This window comes from Canis lupus, chromosome 30, assembly GCF_011100685.1.
Source record: "Canis lupus familiaris isolate Mischka breed German Shepherd chromosome 30, alternate assembly UU_Cfam_GSD_1.0, whole genome shotgun sequence".
Lineage (NCBI taxonomy): Eukaryota > Metazoa > Chordata > Mammalia > Carnivora > Canidae > Canis > Canis lupus.
This window is the reverse complement of record NC_049251.1, coordinates 24198179-24218751: the sequence shown is the minus strand read 5'-3', so window position 1 is coordinate 24218751 and position 20573 is coordinate 24198179. Positions and strand designations below refer to the sequence as shown.

The 20573-nt window shown below is 34.6% G+C and overlaps 1 protein-coding gene across 12 annotated transcripts in view; it reads left to right on the top strand.

The window, feature by feature from the left end:
* The window catches only part of SLTM (SAFB like transcription modulator), a 43439-nt gene that overhangs the window by 3671 nt on the left and 19195 nt on the right, over positions 1–20573 (top strand). For 4 of the 12 annotated variants that reach the window (XM_038580546.1, XM_038580545.1, XM_038580543.1 and 1 more), the window contains exons 3-5: positions 8803–8888; positions 11271–11471; positions 12365–12412. In XM_038580546.1, the coding sequence (XP_038436474.1) occupies positions 8803–8888; positions 11271–11471; positions 12365–12412 (335 nt within the window). The remainder of the gene's footprint in view (positions 1–8802; positions 8889–11270; positions 11472–12364; positions 12413–20573) is intronic. The other 8 variants (XM_038580547.1, XM_038580544.1, XM_038580549.1 and 5 more) reach the window with 3 other exon arrangements.

The following is a 20573-nucleotide window of genomic DNA, read 5'->3' as shown; positions in this document are numbered from 1 at the left end:
TAAAAATAAGTATAAAAACAGTAAAAATCAAATTTGAAAATGGAAACCTAAAAATAACAGTAAGTTTTAAAATCAGGGATTTGTGGGACTCCTGAGTGGCTCAGTAGTGAGTGTCTGCCTTCAGCTCAGCGCACGATCCAGGGTCCTGGGATCAAGTCTCCACATTGGGCTCCCTGGTGGGGAGCCCACTTCTCCCTCTGTCTATGTCTTTCTGCCTCTCTCTCTCTCTTTGTGTCTCTAATGAAATAAAGAAATCTTTAAAAAATAAAAAAATAATAATAAAATCAAGGATTCGAGAAATACTATTTTAGTTTGATGTCAGTTTTTCAGTCTAATTGCTGAATTACTACATTAAATTCTTTTTTCCAAATCTTATTTCACTTAACAGTATCTACCTTGAAAATAACTTCATTTTGATCATATCACCCTTCCTTCAATAGTCTGTTTCCTTTTTTTTAAAAATTGGAATTTTTATTAGCTCATCTGTAAGACTTTTTAATTCTGAAATTTAATAATTATATGTGGTCAGGAGTCAGAAGAACAATGCTTTCTGTTTAAAATAGGAATATAGGAAGAAACCGTAAAGCTCATAGGTGTTCAGTATAAATAGTCTTTAGGACAGATTATTAGAAAAGGAAAACAAAGGGATTACTTAGAGATGGTCATGTAGACATCGGTAAGATAGAGCATATAATAGCTTGTCAGGTAAATAAATAATTTTTGCTAATCTTAAGATATCAAGTAAAAGCTAAACGATGTTAAGAAAGCCAGAGAGAAACTTAATGGGTCTGGAAAAATTACTTAGGTGAAATATTAAGCTCATTCTCTTATAATTGCAGGGTCACTGTTTCTTTAAAATGTTTTATGCTAACGTGTTTGTGTTTAGACAGTGGAGGAAAAGGGATCTGTATTAGTAACTATATTTTAGAATGTTTTTAAAACAAGTTTGTGCTTGTAATAAATGTTGATCATGTTATAGTTGGTTCTAATATTGTTTACAAAATTTGTTTGCATGTGGTTAATACAGTGAAAAGGTTTGTAGCTTATAATGGTTGTTCCTTCTGAGTCTTTTTTACAACTTTCTTTGCTCTGAACCTTTTAATAAGTAACATAGAAGAAAGCTTTACGGGGAGATTTACTGTCATATTATTTGGGTGTGTGTTAAGAAAGCAGTTAAACAGGTAGAGCTAACTCCTCATTAACTTGTTTAAGAGATTACAGACTTAAAGCTTCTTTTGCTTTACTTGATGATGGCATATCATAGTCTTGATTTTCAACCTTTAGGGCCACCTCTAAACTTCAGCAAAAAGTTATTTTATGTGGTTAATCAGTATAGTATTCAGAATTACCTATAATGCAGTACTTCTTGATGTTGAAATGTGCAATACGTGCAGACTTAGTAAAAGTTCAAATTACTACATGAAATCTGATTTTTTCCCTTCTGTAGAAACAAGTATAATTTGGGGCTATAGGTTTATCCAAACATCTAATGCCTAATTTTGTATGGAAAATACCGCAATGTTGGGCAGCCCAGGTAGCTCAGCAGTTTAGCGCCACCTTCAGCCCAGGGTGTGATCCTGGAGACCCGGGATCCAGTCCCACGTCGGGCTCCCTGCATGGAGCCTGCTTCTCCCTCTGCCTGTGTCTGTCTGTCTTTCTCTCTCTCTGTCTCTCATGAATAAATAAATAATCTTAAAAAAAACCCCACAATGTAATTAATTACGTTTACTGTGTAAAGCTTTCTAAAATTTGTGTCTGATAAGGATGTAGTAAACCACATAAAATGCATTTAACACAATGCAGTATTTTAGTGTACTTTAACTCTTGCCCTTTTTCTTCCAGCCACAGTATGTTTGGGTATTAAGGAAACTAATCAGAACTGTGGCATTGAGAAGGGCTTTAGGGACAGAATTGTCATAGATATTTTTGGGTACTCACTAGGCTAGAAACTGTGGGAGGGTAAGGACATAGTCTTTCCTTTACATTAGTCTCTCTAATACCTAGCACAGTGCTAGGCATGTAATAGGTACTCAGAAAATATTTGTTGAATGAATACAGAGGGTCATATGATGGCTTTCTCAACTGCTTTAAAAAATACCCCTTTTGGTGCTTATTTTAATTGCCTATTTCTTTGTCAGAAGCACGTATATCAGGGATTAAGAGTTCTCTTCCAGAAGTACCTTACTCAATGGCACTGGTGGCTCCTTCTTAGGCAGTGATATGTAAAAGCATACTTACTCTCAGAACATGTGAATCATTGCAACGTCCTTTTATTCCTTACCATTTTGTTGCTGTGTTGGAAATCCTCATAACTTTTGCTGGAATATCGTCCAGCCTCATTTTCACATAACCAAAACAGACCTTTAACTTCTGCCATTAAAACCTGCAGCTTGTTTTCTGCAGTTTATATGGTGGATTATGTTTATCATCAAAGCACTCATGTACTTTTCCCAGCTGTTTTATTGTGTTAGATGTGGTGTGTGTCAAGGCAGGTAAAATTTTCTAGTGCTTTAAGATAGTGTGCTTCTTCCAAATTAGTCCTCTTCTGTGCATTCTGAATTAGGAGCAGAGGGCATTAAACTTTACCTCCCCTTTCATGAACTCTTGTAAACGAATTGTCCAGGAGTTAGGGGAAAAAAAATATTATTAGTTGGTGGCATCAGAAATGGTTTTAAAGAAAAGGTTGAGCAATGGTATAAGGTATAAGGGTGGAATTTACTAGTTAATTAATCAACTATGCTATATTTCTCACATATATGTCACAGCCCCAAGGCTGTGCATTTCTGGGGGTTAACTATTTACATCCTGAACTCCATGGCCTGAGTTAGTCTCACATGGCAGATCTGGTACCCTGGAATGGTAGTTTACCTTACGGCTTTACAATTGTTTTCCAGATTATAAAAAGGGAAATATGTTCATTAAGAAAAATTCGTAATCCAGAAGAGTACTAAAAGGTGAAAATTGCCCATAATTCCACCACCCTGAATCCATCACGTGTGTTCTTTGTTGATCTAAGGTGTCTACATACATGTGCCAAACTCATAGGAGTTTGATGTTTACGGACTGTTTTTTTTTCCTTTTCAACAACTAAAATAGGTTCACATTATACATGGTGTTTTGTTAAATGTAGATAGAATTGAAGTTTTCTCTAGTCTGGAGAATCTGAAAACAATAATCTTCTTCTTACATTCTTTTCTTCTAGCTACTTAGTTATGTATGCTCTGTCATCCTAGTGGTTCCATAATGTTAGAAACATTTGAGTTTTTAAAAATACAGATACTAGGCTCCTGCCTCCCCAGAGGCTTGGTTTTGGCTGGTCTGTTGGGGTACAGGGTTCATTATTTTCTAAAAGTTCCCTAGGTAATTCTCATGCAGTTGGAGTTTTAAGAACCTCTGACTGCTCTAGACTAGAGTTTGAAGCTTGGCATCATTGTCATTCATTTCTTTCTGCCTGTCCATTTGCAAATTGTTTCAGATACTTTACATTTTCCTTGCATTGCTTTATTTGCTATTTGACAGTAAGGCTAAGGGTCAGCTGGTAGTATTTTCTTTTTATTGATGGAATAGAAAAATAACCCATTAAAAATTGAATCCTATTTTTGCTGCCATTTAAATTAAAATCTCATGTGTACACACATGCATGTATTTTGTGTGTATGTGTGTTTTTGTTTAGTTTGGTTATCTTTAGTCAACAAAGTTAGCAGATTTTTAAAGATATGCTTTTGATATTTTCTAGAGTTATTATAAGGACTGTGAATTATCTGCAGTAGATTTAAAAAATATTAAAATGATCTGTTGGATGACTGTGATGTTTAAGAAAATGTACAGAGTGTTTTAGAAAGATTTCATTAGTAAAACATGAGTATAATAGAAGAGATGCTAAAACATTGCATGCAGTTGCATGCAGACAACACAAAGCATAGTCTGATTATTTTAAGATACTCCATGCATTTGGGGAGGGGAAAGGTTGTTGCTGGAAACATTCACATTCAGTTTGGCTTGTATTCTGAATCCCTCCTCCCTCTCTCAACAGCAATTTTATGACTAAACAGTTTCTATGTTTTATATCTTTTGTAAATGTTTATGAAGAAGAGTTACTCAAGTCACAAAGTTCTTGGGCAGAATTACTTTAGATCTACTTATTAAATGGAGTTTTTAAATTTTATTTATTTTATTTATTTTTTATTTTGAGGTATTTCTGAACTGAAAAGGAAAATTGCAAATCCTTAGGCCATTTTGCCTTTGGAGGAGAAAACCAATTTATGACCTAGAATCCTTTATTCATAATTTTGAAATATGGAAGTTCTGAAAATTGAAAGTTTTAAGTTTGTTATCAAAAGTGAAGCTATTTATGGTATTTATTTATAGTCTTGATTTATTTCATTTTGTGTGAATATGCATGTTTCATTGCACAAATATTTCTGTGATTGATTGAGAGACCCTGTTCCAGAAGCCACTGGGAAGTTTAGATTAATAAATGGTATATATACTGCCATACTCTTCTAAAATCTGAAAATTCTGAATTATCCTTAATCCTAAAAATTAAATAATTGTGGATCTGTACATATTTATGTTACACAAATAAGAAAGTAAGAAAGTGTTTCTAGCATCACCTTCCTTTGTTGTTTACATTTTTACTTTGCTGTTTTATTTTAGACCCTAAAAATCACGCAAGGAATATTGCAGTGCTTTTGTGTGAAATAATGTAATTTCAAAAATAACCGTGTGTTACTACTATGATAACTTAAAATGTGATGTTAATTTTGCTTCCATTTGTATTTTGTTATTCAGGCTATCTTTACTGTTCAAGTTATTTTCTGGTTTTGTTCCTCAAAGCATTGAAGTTAGCCTTCAGGGGTAACTGGCTGGCTCATTTGGTAGAGCATGTGACTCTTGATCCTGGGATCATGAGTTGAATCCCATGTTGGGCATACTTAAAAATTTTGTTTGGAAGAAAGGGCAGCTCAGCTGGCTGGTTCAGTTGGTGGAACATGCAACTCTTAGCATTGTGAGTTCGAGCACCACATCGAGTTTAGAGATTGCTTAAAAATAAAATTAAAAAAAAAGTTAGACTTCAGTTGCATTAAACTTTTAAGTTAGTACCCTCATCTGGATTGTACCACCTTCCTTTACACCAACTCACATTTCTGTGGCACATGCCAGAGTCCTTGAAGGACTTAAAGATTAGTTGATTAATTTGCTGTAGGAGTTTTGACAGCACAGGCTTAAATGGGAGCTAGAAATAGACATGGTTACTGACTGTACAAAAAAGTGCTGAAGGTAGTGTTGCTTGTTAAGGGGGATTTGGTTTCCTTTTAGTTATTTCTCACCTGTGACATAAGTTAGGAATCCATAGAGGTACTTTGTAGCATCATTGAAGTTTGGAATTTTTAGTCCTTACTGACAGGATAGGGCTGCACATGGGGCTAGTTTGCCTGGCACATCATCTCTTCTTGTTGCAGTGAAGGATGAACAGAAATCCAAACCTTGTTACATCCAACCTAGGGACTTATTCCATTATTAGGGAAATTACCTGCTCTTATATAATGTTGTACTAGGTCTAGGCTAGATGATGATCCTCAGAGCTTTTTAAAATGTGAATTATATTTTGTATGGGAGAAGGATGATACTTTTCTCATAAAGGAAGAAATTTCAATGTAATTTCTAATTCAACGTGTGTGAAGTAAGCCCAACAGTATAGATTTTGAAAGCAGTCAAAAGCTAGAGTGTAAAACCGCAGGGTTTCGGTTTTTATGGTTTTTTTTTTTTTTTTGAATGATCAAAGATGTTTTTATAAAGTTTGTTCATGACTTCATTCTAAATGTACAGAATAAAAAATGATGTCAATTCATTCCTTAGACGCCAACCAGAATTTTCTTGTCTCAAAATTAAAAGATCAGTTTCCGAAGAGGGTAGAATTTCAGTTTTCTTAAACACTATGTACCTATCAAGTTATTACTACAGTTTCATCACTGTATGTTTGAAAACTTTGTCCTTTAGTTTTATGTTTACAAGCTGATACATTAATGTCCAGTGCTTTTGTGTGATACAGCTGTTTAAAACAGGCATAGAAAAGTTGGGCCTTTTTGTGTTCTTCGGACTCTTCTGGGCTGTTTATCATGGGGCAGGTTACATAATCTTGGAGTCCTACCTTTAAACATTTTGTAGATGTGGCTTTTAGAGTCTGTTTACATTAAGAGAGCATTAACAACCGGTAGCTACTCACAGATCTAATGGCTTTCTGGGTTTTGAGAGGTGGGGATAAATAGGCCTGGGTTTAAATTGAAGCACGGCCTTCACTAGTTCTGTAATCTGATTAACTTTTGAGCAACAGTTTCCTTTTTTTTTTTAATAGAATGGGGATAATAGTTTCATAGTAGTTAGGAGGATAAAATAAATAAATAGATTACTGTATATAAAACATTTATCCTAGTGCCTGGACCCTGGAAGCCACTTAAGTGGGGATGGTGTCTGCAGTGTTGGTTTTGTGGCTGTGGTGCAATTTGGTTTTCCTTTAAGTAAACTAAAACAAGTGAAATTCACTGAAGTGTGCAAAGTATACATAGTTTGTCACTATGCTGAAGACTGCCATTTCAAAGATAATATCTTTAAACTGAGTTAATTAACCACTCCTTAGTAAGATAATGTCTTTTAAGTAGGTCATACTAGGATGTAATGGAAAGAACTTCAGACTGGAAATGAGAAGCCTTGGCTTCCAGTTCTGACATCATCATTTACTAGCTTTGGACAAGCTACTTAACTTTTCAGGCTCATTTTCTCTTTCCTAAGATTGTGATTACCTGCCCCATGTACCATAAGGTGCTTGGGAAAATCAATTGAACTTAAAAAAACAAAACAAAACAAAAAAAAACAACTTTGCAAATTAGGGCACCTGGATGGCTCAGTTGGTTAAGTGTCTGCCTTCAGCTCAGGTCATGATCCCAGGGTCCTAGGATTGAGCCTTGCATCTATCTGTCCCCTTCTCAGTGGGGAGCCTGCTGCTTCTCCCTCTGCCTGCTGCTCCTCCTGCTTTTGCTCTCTCACATTCTCTCAAATAAATAAATAAAATCTTTTTAAAAATGCTTGTAAATTGTAAAGCAGTTTATAATTGTAAGCAGCAAATACTATTTGCAAAGGTTCTGTAGGCATCCGTGTCCTTTCCCGTCCCCTGCCCCTCCCACCCTACTCCCGCCCCCAGTGCTCTACTCTGTAGATTACTTGGTAGTATGTTTTGGCATCCTATATTTTTAAAAAGCGTACTTTTCCCAAAAAGCAGCATCTTTAAGGTTTTATACTATGGAACTTCCTCTAAATGTGATGGAAGAATTTAGTGAGCTCTTTCTTACCTGATACTGTTTTCAGAGAAGGAACATCTTCACTTATTTTTGTTCTTTTAAATTAGTAATAAACACTTTCTGACCCCCCAGACTTTGTTAGTTGTCCCTTGTAGTAACTTCTATTTCCTATTTTCCCTAAAATACACACACACCAACATTCTAAATAGGAAATGAATGCCAAACAAGCTCCATCCACACTTTCTCTTTGGATTCATGCAGGCGTTTGAGAGACTGAGACAAGCTCTCTTTTACAAACTCTTTGGGTTTAAAAAAAAAAATCTCTTAATCCTGTTTTTCACATACCTGGAAGGATCAGAATCTTGTTGCTTTTTTATCACTCCTTCAAGGAAAGGTTCTCGAATTGAGAGTACATGGAGGATAGGGGCTGTGGAAGAGACTCAGAAAAGGGAGGTACATTGACTTTTTATTTTTTATAGCCACCTTAAACCTAAACTCTCTACCATGGGAGTCACAGAAGCTTGAGATAAGCACATGGCAGTTCAGTTTTAGGTGAAGGGAAAAGTTGATGGATAAGTTGGCTTCAGGAAAGAACATCCATTCACATTTCAAAATAAATTAATTATAAAAATTAAATACTAAAGTTCTAGCAGCTGTGTTTTTTTATATAGCATTTCTGATGCATGGGTGATTCAGTACGTTTTTGTGAAGTAGCCTAAAAATGTAAACTTTTAACATTGGCTCTGTGGAAAATATATGTTTCTTCAAATGTGGAAAGTATTTTAAAAGTCCCAACCACTGATTTATAAAGTGTGAAGATGCAAGTTGGGTTGGGGAGGCCTGTAGTCTGTCTGGGAGCTATTAGCAGTTTTCAGTCAGAAGTCATTTCTCGTTTCCTTAAATCAGTTAAATCAGTCATTTTGTCAAGTCCCCAGCACCATTTATATTTAGGCCTTTGGAGAAATAGAAGGGTAAAAGCAGTCACTTGTGCTTAAGGAATTTTCTAAATGGTGAGTTGTATTTGAGAGTACAAGGCAATAAATAATCAACTGATGGATTGTAAGATGCAAATTAAAGTATGAGAATTTCATTTCAGAGAAAGCTTGTTGAAGAGTAGCACTTAGGGATGGCTTTGTGGGACACATGAGTCTTGAACTTAGCTATCACATCTGGTGATAGACAAAACACCATTGAATGGTGCTACTACTTCTGGGATAATTGAAGATAAGAGAATTTGAGTGTCATAAATAAAAATGTATTTTATATGTTTATACCTCAAGTCAGTTAAGATGATGGGTTCATAATAGGATTATTTGTGCAGTTCATTTTAGTGAAGCAGCACGACATTCTTAAGAAAGCTTTTTTGTTTGGGACAATTATGAGCAGGTGGTTTATATGCAGTTTGCAATATTTTTGTCAGTGATTTGTGAGTAGAGAGTGATTGATACTGTGGGGTAAACTACTGAATGTTTTTTACTCTTAAAGTAATATAAATATTGGTTGTTAGCCCATTTTCCTTCTTTCGCAGGTAAAAAACAGGAAGCAGATGAGTTGAGTGGAGATGCTTCTGTGGAAGATGATGCTTTTGTCAAGGTAAAGTGTTAATTACTCAGGTTAAGATGTTTATTTTGCATGATGAATTCATGCACTTGAATAAGTGTGGAGGTAAAATAGAGACTAATGTAGCATTGTCAATTTCATTGTAGTTGAGAATTATAATAAATAACTTTGTCTTTAGTTACATGATACATAGGGCTAAAAATAATATTTGTCTAGGCCTTGAAGTAGAAATCAGACATAGGGACCAGAGGAACAGTGACAAGACAGTTGATATGTTAGTTCCTGAACAAGGTACCGCAATGAGAGTATTGATCATTTATTTTTCATCTCCCCATTGCAATTAGCTTTTGAAAATATACAGAACTTAGATTAATGTAGTCTTTCAAATGGAGAGAGAGGATTGCTGATGTGTTGCTACTTAGTAAAGAGCAAGTTAAGAAATTTGTTTTGCCCTTTAAAGACACATTCAAGCCAGGTCTTTTTTGGCTAAAAATGAATGCATATCAAGACTGACCAGCCAGAAAAATAAGTATACAGTTTTAACTGGAGTTGTGGCAGTTCTAGGAATAATTTTTAATCACAGTTTTTTTTTGTTATTTTGGGTTTTTTACTGAGTAGTGTGGCACTTGCAGAGATTATTTAATGAGCACAGTTCCTCTTAAATTATGTACATTTATACCCCATATATTCCATTTTCTGTGTACAGTTAGTCCATATGGTCATAACATCTTTGGGTGTCTGTGTGCTCTACTGTGGAGTGAGCTTATGTCTATTCTCCTGGCCATCTATCCTACTGCTTAGCTCTCTACCCTCTCACCATGCACACACAGACCACAGAATGTACCACATGTCCCACACAGTGCACTTCATACTTTGACGGTTCGTATACACAGAAAGAAACATGTGGTTGAAGATTTAACCCTGAAATCAGATAATTTCAGGAAATACTTGCCCAGGGAGCCATTAAAATTGATGATTGCATGCCTGTAATCGCTTTTATTTGAGCCTTTCAGTACTCTTCAGTCTGTATTCTGTTATCCTTGTGATATATCTTCCTTTAGGTTTATTCCTTTGCTCTTATTTTCTCCAGGTGTCTTCACTAGCAAGGGTATGGTTAAGCAAAAATTATCCATTAGCTGGAAAAATATTGTGGCTTAGTAAAACAAAACAAAACAAAAAAACAAAAAAACACAACCCTATAATTTTCAAATGTCTAACTTTCAGCTCTTCATAAAAATCTTATATTCATATGAAATGTTAGGAGGACAGATATACTTCTATTTAGCATAATATAGTATTGTCTTTTATATGTGTTGCAAAGGATACCTTTGTTTTATTATTAAGTGAACCAGGTCATAATACCTAGAAGAACAAAAGACTTTAAAAAAAAAATCCTATTTAAATAAGTCTTCAGTTTCTTCTTTCTACTATCTTTTTCACTTTGGAAGTACCGGCATATGTGATGTATTTGATAGAAATTAAGTGAACATACTTGTCTCTCAAAATTGGTAATTTTGGGATTTATACATTAGAGTATCACCTATTGCCTAGATGTGAATAATATAGCAATTGCTTTCATTTATAAGTGAGGAGAGTGATCAGAATTGATTGGTACTTAAGAGTAGATAAAGTTCCCTCGGTGATCTCCCTTGGTTTCGTTTCTTTTTCTTTTTCTTTCCTTTTTTTTTTTTTTTTTTTTTGCATTTACTACTGTTCTAAAGTCACCTACTCCATTTTCAATCTCCACCATTCCCTCACTCTTACATGGTGAGGTTGGTTAAACCTATCGTCCCAGAGATGCCCTGCTCCTAAGCACTCCACATTCCAATACAATCATATTCCTTTTCTTTGCCTGCCTCCCCAGAAATTTGTTTTCTCACTGCAGTTCAACTCTGAATGATTAATAGTCATGCCCCTGCCCTTTTCCCCTTTTAACCCAGAAGGCTTTTCTTAAATATGTTATATTTACCATAAGACTCGGGAAAGGGGAAGAATGGTCATTGCTTTGGACCCTTTCTTTGCAGTTAAAGAAGAAACTAACTAGTAGCAATTAGATTGCTACTTTGTTTCCACTGAAGTACTGTGTTTTTATAAACTTTGAAGGGCAAACGGAATTCCTTCACCAAGACAGTCCCAACCTGTGTTCCCTTGCCTAACTGGATTATGGCACAGTCATAGATTTCAAAGCAAATCACTAAGTGTATTTGCTTATTTCCGTGACCTTGGGATTTGACTCCCTCTATTTTTAAAGACATAGTTAATATGTAAGGTCAAATGATTGAACTTTGACTTTGGGAATACTGTCAAGATATGGTAAAATTTAAAACATATAGACATGTAAATTACCAAAAACGTTTGGTGGATAGCCTACACTACTTTGCCTCTAGTTGTACCAAATTTTCTTACCATTAAAAGGACTGTGAATTGGAGAATCAAGAGGCACATGAACAAGATGGAAATGACGAACTAAAGGACTCTGAAGAATTTGGTGAAAATGAAGAAGAAAATGTACATTCCAAGGAGTTACTTTCTGCAGAAGAGAACAAGAGAACTCATGAATTAATAGAGGCAGAAGCAATAGAAGAAGATATAGAAAAAGAGGACACCGAAAGTCAGGTCTTTAGCCAGTTTTTTTTAAATGTGACACAGATAAATTAAGTAATAAATAATAAAAAGTAGTTTATTTTAGTTCAATGTGGAAGTCTCAGAATTTTCAAAAAATATATTTTTGAAGTTATTTATAAATCACTTGGAATCTTACTAGCTTTAAAATTTTTGCTTATTACCTTCCACATTTGTATATATTTTTACATATCATACCTTTAGTTGCTATTTGTTCTATACAGTGTTTTCATATAACATACCATAATAACTTCATAATGGGTGTCTTATGCTGTAACTTACTAGACTGATTGCTATGTGTGGAATAGCCACTTCTTTTATTTTGGGACATTTACATTTAAGTTGTTTTCTACCCCACTGTGGGTGAGTGTATCAGTTCACTCTGATCTTGTCAAGAATACTGGACAGTAGCTTTTTATATGTTGCTACTTCAGTAGATATAAAGGATTAACTTGCATTTCTTTGGTTATTATCAAGGGTAGAGAATTATTTAGGAGTTTAATTTAAAGGTATATAATTTTAAAAATATTTTCTTATATTGAAATAAACCATTTGTCCTGCTTTGAAATTTATTAGTATGTCTTAAGAAAACCAATGGATTAGGGAGTCTGTACTGTTAATATTCATGCTTTAGAATACTTCCATTCTACCTAGCTTAATAGATGAAGGGCACAAGAGATTTTTCTAATTCTCTATCAATGTGACTATTTTTATGTTGGCATAAAATATACAGTCTGCATTATTAAGCATTGACTTAGTAGCCATGGTATCATAGACACTGTACAGAACAGAACACAAGACAAGTGATAATTGGGTATAGCATAAAAGCATTCTCATGTTACCCAGATATTTTGTAAAGCAAAGCTATTGTATACCCTTTTACTTAGGAAATTGAAGCTCAAGAAGGTGAAGATGATACCTTTCTAACAGCCCAAGTAAGTTTATATTTAGTCCTATGAATATGATATTGTGGGTGGAAGGGCTTGGAAAAGGAATCTTATTTTGACTTCATAATCTTCTAATTCATAAAACTACCTTAAACTTAATACTGAATTATTTATGTGGTATATATGAAATACTTAAAATTGGCAGCTGAAATTTCTGTTGCTACAAATGTAATTGGAAGGTATTATAACAAGGTTCCTACCATTTTCAGAGTGAAAATAAAAGTAGTTTATCCTTCCTGTTAAAAAAAAAAAAAGTGGTTACCAGTCCTTTGAGAAGTCTACACTCGCCTTGATTTTCTTTTCTGATACTTTGTTATGAAGTAATCATTTAAAAGTACTAATATCCTTTTCAAAGCTTTAAGATTTTGCCCTATGATGGGCATAGTTTAAAAATGATAAAAATCTCTGTTCTAGAGATTTACTCGGGTGTGTGTGTGTGTGTATGTGTGTGTAGAAGCGGATTGCTCTTCTTTTGCGTGTTGTGATCTACATAATGTACATTTTAAAGTATGGCTTATAGGGGTTATAAACCACATTTATATTGCTCAATTGCTACAGTGTTTTTTTAGCTTATCCTTTGTCTTGTTTTTTTCAAATCTATACTCAAGAAGCCCTTGTTTATGTACCTTCTTTAAATAGTATGCTTTGAAGTAGAGATAGGAGTTTCCTCTGTTTACCACATTTAGAAAAAATAGTGATCAGGTCTGTTATTTTCTTAGTTAATATTTGCTGGAAGAGTATATAGTGGGGCTCATACTCGTGGACTGCTTAGCTGATTGCCTGTGGTCACGCATGCCTTCTTTCCTGCAGCTTTCTTGCCTTTGAAATGATGGTGAGCCACAATTGCTGGTGAGGCTGTATCTTGACTCTGCATTTGTTGCAGTGGGGGAGAAACTGCATTTCTAGGAGAAATGTGTCTTGATTATTTAGAATATTCAGGAAAGAAATGTTAGGACTAGATTTGTTCACTGTACTAGCTACAAATAAGTTCATTTCTGAGTGATAAAGAATAGGTAAGGAAAATTCTCAAATTGGGCAGTGGGTACCTTTTCTACATTACTAATTTGCAAAAAGGTAGAGTTGAGTTCTTCATATTCTTTAGCAGCTCCTTGTTAATTTCCACTAAGGGCCACTCCTAAGTTGTGCAGGTTGTGAGTTGTGTAAAGGCATTAATCATATCTAAGTGTTTCCATTCATATAGTAAACTATGTGTTTTTATAAAAATTTAACAGATGGAGGTAAAGTATCTTAAGGAATGGATGCTTTTTTATAATTTTCACAAATTTTTTTGGCCTGAAGATGGCCTTGTTCCCCTTCTATCCTGATAATGAAAGAATAGTTATTTATTTCTCATCAAGGGCAGGTATTACCTTATTGTATCGAAAGATGGGAGGTTACATCTTCAGAGAAGTTTCCTTTGAGTAAAATGACCTTTTTTCTCTTTCTAAATAATGTAGAGTAGAACATCTCTAGGTATCTATGTTTCATCATATTCTAATACTTCTAAACATGCTAAGTGAATATATTGTCTTAGTATGGGCATTAAGTAATACTAGAATGTAACCGTTATCCAGCTTTAACTGGTAAAACTCGTGGACAGTCTTGTCTCATTTATAGCTCCATTCACTTTTCGCTTTCTGCATAATTGAAACAAATCTTGCACATCATATTTTGCTTTAAAAATTTCATTATGTATCTCTAAAAAACTTTTATTTTTATATTATTCTAATATAAGATTTTTAGTATCATTAAATACAGTTCATATTCAGATGTTCAATTGTGTATAGTTTTTGTTTTGTTTTTTGTTTTTCCAAGTTTTGTTTGAGTCCAGATACAAATAAGATGAACCCATTGTGATTGATTGAAATGTTTATTTATTAGATGTCTTTTAAAAGCTCTGTAGGTTTTCCCCTACCCTTTTTCCTTCACTATTTTATTTGTTGAAGAAATTGAGTTGCATATTCTGTAGACCTAGGGTGGTTGGCAGAGGTTTTCTTAATGGGACTAGGTAGAAAATATTTTAGCTGTTGTGGACCATATGGTCTATGTTATAACTATTCAGCTCTGCCATTGTTGTGTAAAAGCAGCCACAGACAGTAGATAAATGTGAATGGATATGGCTGTTTCAGTAAAAATATTTACAAAAGGAGGCATCTTGCATAGTTTGCCCATCCTTACTTGTTAGGGTTTCCAGAGTCTAGATTTTGCTCATTACATTTCTGTGGAGTCATTCAATATGTTTGCTTGTTTACACTATTCTGTGTAAATTAGTAAATTAAGTTATGGGATTGAGAGGCTTGCTGTCTAATTCAGGGCACCCCACCCCCACTCCAACACACCAACTACTTCATAAATTTTGTTGTGTTCTTCTGTTTGGATGCACATAATGTCTGGGTATATCTTCTTAATTATGGTACCCGTCATTGATGATCCATACCCCTTGGATCAAAACAGTGATATTCTAATCCTGTCATTTCTTTCTTATTTATTAGCTGGAACAATCCTAAAAAATAGAAATATCACTTACTATTTGGTTATTCAGTGAAACCATTTACAGAGGAAAACCAGCATATATATTTATGCTTGATGCTTTTCCTTTTGTTTACCAGTTTTCAGAATAATGAGCTGGTTCATTACCACCTTTAACAGTGACTAATAAGTTTCTTATTTTTCCTTTTTTCTCAGTTTCATTTTACATTCATGGATTTAAATATATTTAATGTTTTTCAGTCCATTGTAGTTATCGTTGTTTAATGTTCAAATTGTCCCATCTGTAGTTTATGAGGGTCTCTTCTTTTCAACATGATCCTAGTAGTCTTTGCTTCCCTGCTTTCTGGTATGTAATGATGTTCTTTTTTTCTGCTTTAGACCTAATTAGCCATTGTTTCCTTTTAATAGTAAATGGTTTGCAAGAATATAGTCTTGGTGGTAAGGGTGTTCATTGCTACTGGGTTTTCATGTTTTCTAGGTACAGCGCTAGTGAATGTGTGGTTTTTGGTTTGTTTTTGCTTTTAAGTTAAATAGAGTTTGAGGTCATAAGGATACTTCTAAGTTAATCTTATGTTCTTTGTCTTACGGTACGCATACAACAGTCATAGAAATGTAATACCAACACCACTACCAAAAAGATGACTGAAAATAATTTAAGATCCCCCACACACACATTATATCTGTCCTAAAGATGTACACTTCTAGGAATGAACAAATTACTGCATTATTAGACTAGTTCTGCCCTACATGGTTATACTGCCAATTCATACATATTTAGGTTGACTTGTTTCATTTTATTTTCAATAATTAAGGTCTTGCTTTAAAAAAATGGAATCTGTAACTTTTGTGAGTATATAATTCAAAATAGGTAGAAAATTTCATCTAATTTTATAATTATTTACAATATTTACATGGTTTCAAAATTAAAGCTATGAGAAAAATACATCCAAAGAAGTCCCCATCATGCATCCCCTTATTGGTAAACTTTTAAAATTCATGATACTGGGGTATCTGAGTGGCTCAGTCAGTGAAGCATCTGCCTTCCACTCAGGTCATGATCCTAGTGTTCTGGGGTCCAGCCTGCATTGGGCTTCCTGCTCAATGGGGAATTTGCTTCTCATTCTTCCTCTCCCTCTTACCCCCACCTTCCATGTTCTCTCTCTGTCTCAAATTTTAAAAAAATCTTAAAAGTCAAATAAAATTCAAGATATTTCCTTCTATTACTTGCTTTTAAAGATACAAGCAAATAGGCAATGTATTTGTATAGGCATGTATTTAAAGCCAGTTTTCAGGCTTGCTTGGATATTAAATATTTGACCTTTAAGCATTAGTCTCTGTTATATTAAAATTTGACTCAACTTCTGCTTCTATTACTTACTAATAATATTATGACTTTGGGCAGATTCTCTTAGTCAGTTTCTATGTCTGTAAAATGAGCATTATAATTCCTACCTGCTGGATTGATGTTAGGATTAATCATAGATCCTGGCACTTAGTATATGTGCAGTCTGGTTATTTGTGATATTATATTATTAGGTTTAAGATACCAGTTACTTGAGGATTTTCAGGAAATTTTTCTCAAAAATGTGTATGTATGCAAATGCTTTAATTCTTAAAAATTTCCTCTAGTCTCAATCTCTTCAGTCTTCCATGTATATTCCTTTTTCAATTTGCCTTTGCCCTTAATATTTCATAATTTGATAACTGTTTTTTGTTATATGAAGTCTGTGTTGTGTACCTCTAAAGCCAGATTTATCTGTATCTCCGCAACAAAACTTTTTCTTTTCTTTTTTTTTTTTTTAAGATTATTTTTTCATGAGAGACACAGAGAGAGGCAGAGACATAGAGGGAGAAGCAGGCTCCTCGCAGGAAGCCCAATGTGGGACTCGATCCCGGGAGTATGGGATCACTCCCTGAGCTGAAGGCAGATGCTCAACCACTGAGCCACCCAGGCGTCCCAACAAAACTTTTTCTAATATCTCTTATGTAGTGTTTTACTGTTTACAGAGAACTTTTTACATCCGTTATCTTATTTATTTATTTATTTTTAAAGATTTTATTTATTCATGAGAGACAGAGAGAGAGAGAGAGAGGCAGACACAGGCAGAGGGAGAAGCAGGCTCTGTGCAGGGAGCCTGATGTGGGACTCGATCTCGGGTCTCCAGGATCACGCCCTGGGCTGAAGGCGGCACTAAACCGCTGAGCCACCCGGGGCTGCCCTCCATTATCTTATTTAATTATTTATATTCTATTTAGATCACATGTTATCTCTATTTTATGGGTAAAATTCAGCTAGATAGATAACAATACCACAGAGTAAAACTGTCTCAGTAGTAAAGATAGGATAAATACCCAGGTCTTCTGATGCGTAGTTTGGTATTCTTTTCACTAAATAACTGCACACTACTAAATGTTTTCTGAATTCCATTGTATTTACACAGTGCTGCTGTTAAGCCCGTGACATACATGGGAATGAGCAGTTAGTTCATTCCCTCTACCTAAAAATAGTAGTGTCTCATACCACACTTACTCAGTAAATTCATTCAACAAATACTTATTGAGTACTTATCATGTGCCAGGTATTTTGTATTTCCTACAATCTTTAGTATATTGCCAGATAGATAACCGGCAGTTGGTGATTTAAGGTTATTGAAAGTTTATTTTATTTTATTTTTTAAAGATTTTTTAAAAAAAGATTTTATTGATTCATGAGAGACATAGAGAGAAAGAGGCAGAGACATAGGCAGAGAAAGAGAAGCAGGCTCCATGCAGGGAGCCATATGGGACTCAATCCCAGGACTCCAGGATCACACCCTGGGCCGAAGGCAGACACTCAACTGCTGAACCACCCAGGCGTCCCAAAAGTTTATTTTAAATCAGGCTGAATATAGTGTTTACATACAAGTCAGAGGAAAGGAGGCTTTCCAGAAGAGGTCTTCCTCTTTTTTTTTTTTTTTTTTTCTTTAAAGATTTTATTTATTTATTCATGAGAGACACACAGAGAGAGAGAGGCAGAGATATAGGCAGAGGGAGAAGCAGGCTCCATGCAAGGAGCCCAATGTGGGACTTGATCCCGGGACTCCAGGATCACGCCCTGGGTGGAAGGCAGATGCCAAACCGCTGAGCCACCCAGGGATCCCCCAGAAGAGGTCTTCTTATGTAGCATGTGTATATGTATCACAAGATTAACCTCGGGGAGGGAGGGAGGTGGAGTGAATGTGTGTGTGCACCCACATACACACTCTATGTATATTTATATACACAAATTTGTGTGTGTTTGTGTATAGGTTTATGTAAGCACTTTATTAACTGGAAAAGTCCTTCATTCATCTTTGTCCTTATTACAATTTCTTAGGATGAAATAAAAATAGAGAAGCTTCATATATGATTTTTGGCATTTGATTAAGGGTTGTAGATCCCACTACAAAGATAAACAACATGAGTTCCTACCTTACAGAGCATTTGCTTCATTTTCATTTGTGAACTGTTACTTTTTTTTCAAGATGAACTCACAAAGTAGTTCCTCAAAGAGGATGCTTTACATTGTTGTTACTTCTTTATTATGTTTCTCATTCTGAAAAAAATCTGTTTTCAGTGGAGGGAAACTATTTTCAGATAAGGGTGCATATTGTATGTATCATTTAGACAGGAAAACTTTTTCATTGTCTTCATTTGTTTCCTTATTATAAGGATTTTTAGGCTCATACTTTGGGCTTTTGATTTGACTCTAGTGGTGCTTTGTTTACTGCACATACTACACAGCAAAACGTGCACTGATGTGTGGGGCTCATCTTTTCTACCAACCCTTGTTGTTTTTGTGCTTCACCCCCATTGTAGTCGGTTTCATTTTCCAGAAAGAAGCTGGCTCAGACGCTTCCAGGGGCATTTAAGTATATGGAGTAAAGCTAGTGTTACATCTAAATTGAGAAACTAATGTTCTCAGCCCCTTCAGAAGACATGTTGAGTAATTAGGATTAATATCTAAAAGCTCCTCAGCAAAGTAAGGCCAACCTTACCCAGTGATTTTAGCATGAGAAATAACATTTCTAATTGGTAAACTATAGCAGATAGGATTTTGGTTTTTACATCACAGTATTTAATTGTTTTTTTACTTTTTAAAACATAATTTGACCATTTTTTTCTTGAATCTATCAGTAACACATCTCTAAAAGAGTAACTGGGAAGTGGTGTGCTGTTGGTAGGTAAAGAGGCAACTTGCACTCTTTAAGTTCATTTGTTCTCCTGTGAAAGTTAAGATATTCCCATTTGTTTACCCCCCCCCCCCAAGGCAAATTACTAAACTAAAAGAATTTGGAAGAAAGAGATAAATCAACAATTCATCCTTCTTTTGCTGCCATCGCCTCCACTCAAGTGAAAGCATTTTTCTTTTCTTTCCACATGTTGCAGATTAGAAACAATGACTAAAACTACACTCTGGTTGGACAGACTGACAATAGAGAGATTATTAGAGCATAATATAATGGATTTACATGATAATAGGATTTACTTCGCTATCAATCAATAATCTACTTGTTTTTGGACTTTTTTACTTCCTAAGCTTGTGGCTTAGTTGTTTCTGTGTTTTTAGTTTCTTTCATATTTAGTGTGTAAAACAATTGGGGATTTCCTAATTTGGGGCACTTAATATTAGCTTAAAGTTGAAAAATCCTTTAAAATGATTCATTAGAAATATGGCTGTTGTCAGCTATAATTTTGAGCATATGGTAAAATATTTGACATTTTTAAAGAATGCATACTTTTCTGGAATCCAAAGTTGTGTTATAAAATAAATATTTCATTTAAAGTTTTGTTTATGGTTCAGTTTTTAAAGCCTTTCACTATTAGGCTGTCACTCCGAGGCAGGGATTCTGATACAGACTCAGAGTTTGAGAACTACCACTCTAAGGCTTTGTATGTGGTAGCTTCATACCACCTTGACTGAAAATGACCTCCTTCTACTCAGCTTTTATTTTGAGTTATAAATTAAAACATTCCTTTTTTTCCTTTACTGAGATTAAATGAATATTTGCTTGTTAGGATCTTTAATTTGGGGAAATTGATTTCTTTTCTTGATGTGACTTAGACTACTTTCAGGTTTTTTTTTTTCAGCATTTGATGGTTAGAAGAAAGGGAAAATCCCTTTGCAATATTTCTGTTTTCAGGCTAGCACATGCCTAATTTTAGATTAAGTGAAGAGATCATATATTTTAAAATTAAAATCAGTCATATTTTTAAAACAGTGTGAGTTACTATTTTGGTTACCTATTGTGCAAATACCATTTTTAAAGAGTCTGACCACTAGGGTATATGTGACTGTTATAAATTCATTTTTAACAGAAAATAGGAATGAATAATTTGAAAATAACTACTCTTGCAGGCACCCTTCTTCTGTGATGCCTAGAAAGGGTTTTTGTTTGTTTGTTTTATTAAAATGCGTTTAAGCCCTTGAAAATATATGTCTTCACATTATACTTTCTGGTATTATTTTGAATAGTATCCCCTAAAAGTGCTTTTGAACTGACTCACATAAGGTAATCAGGTCAATCTTTTGGCAACTCTTTGATGTAAGATTTAGATTATATAAACTAATTTTGAATACTGAAACTAATTCAGTTTATTGTTGATTTAGTTACTATAGATTTATCTGTTTTGTCTTAAA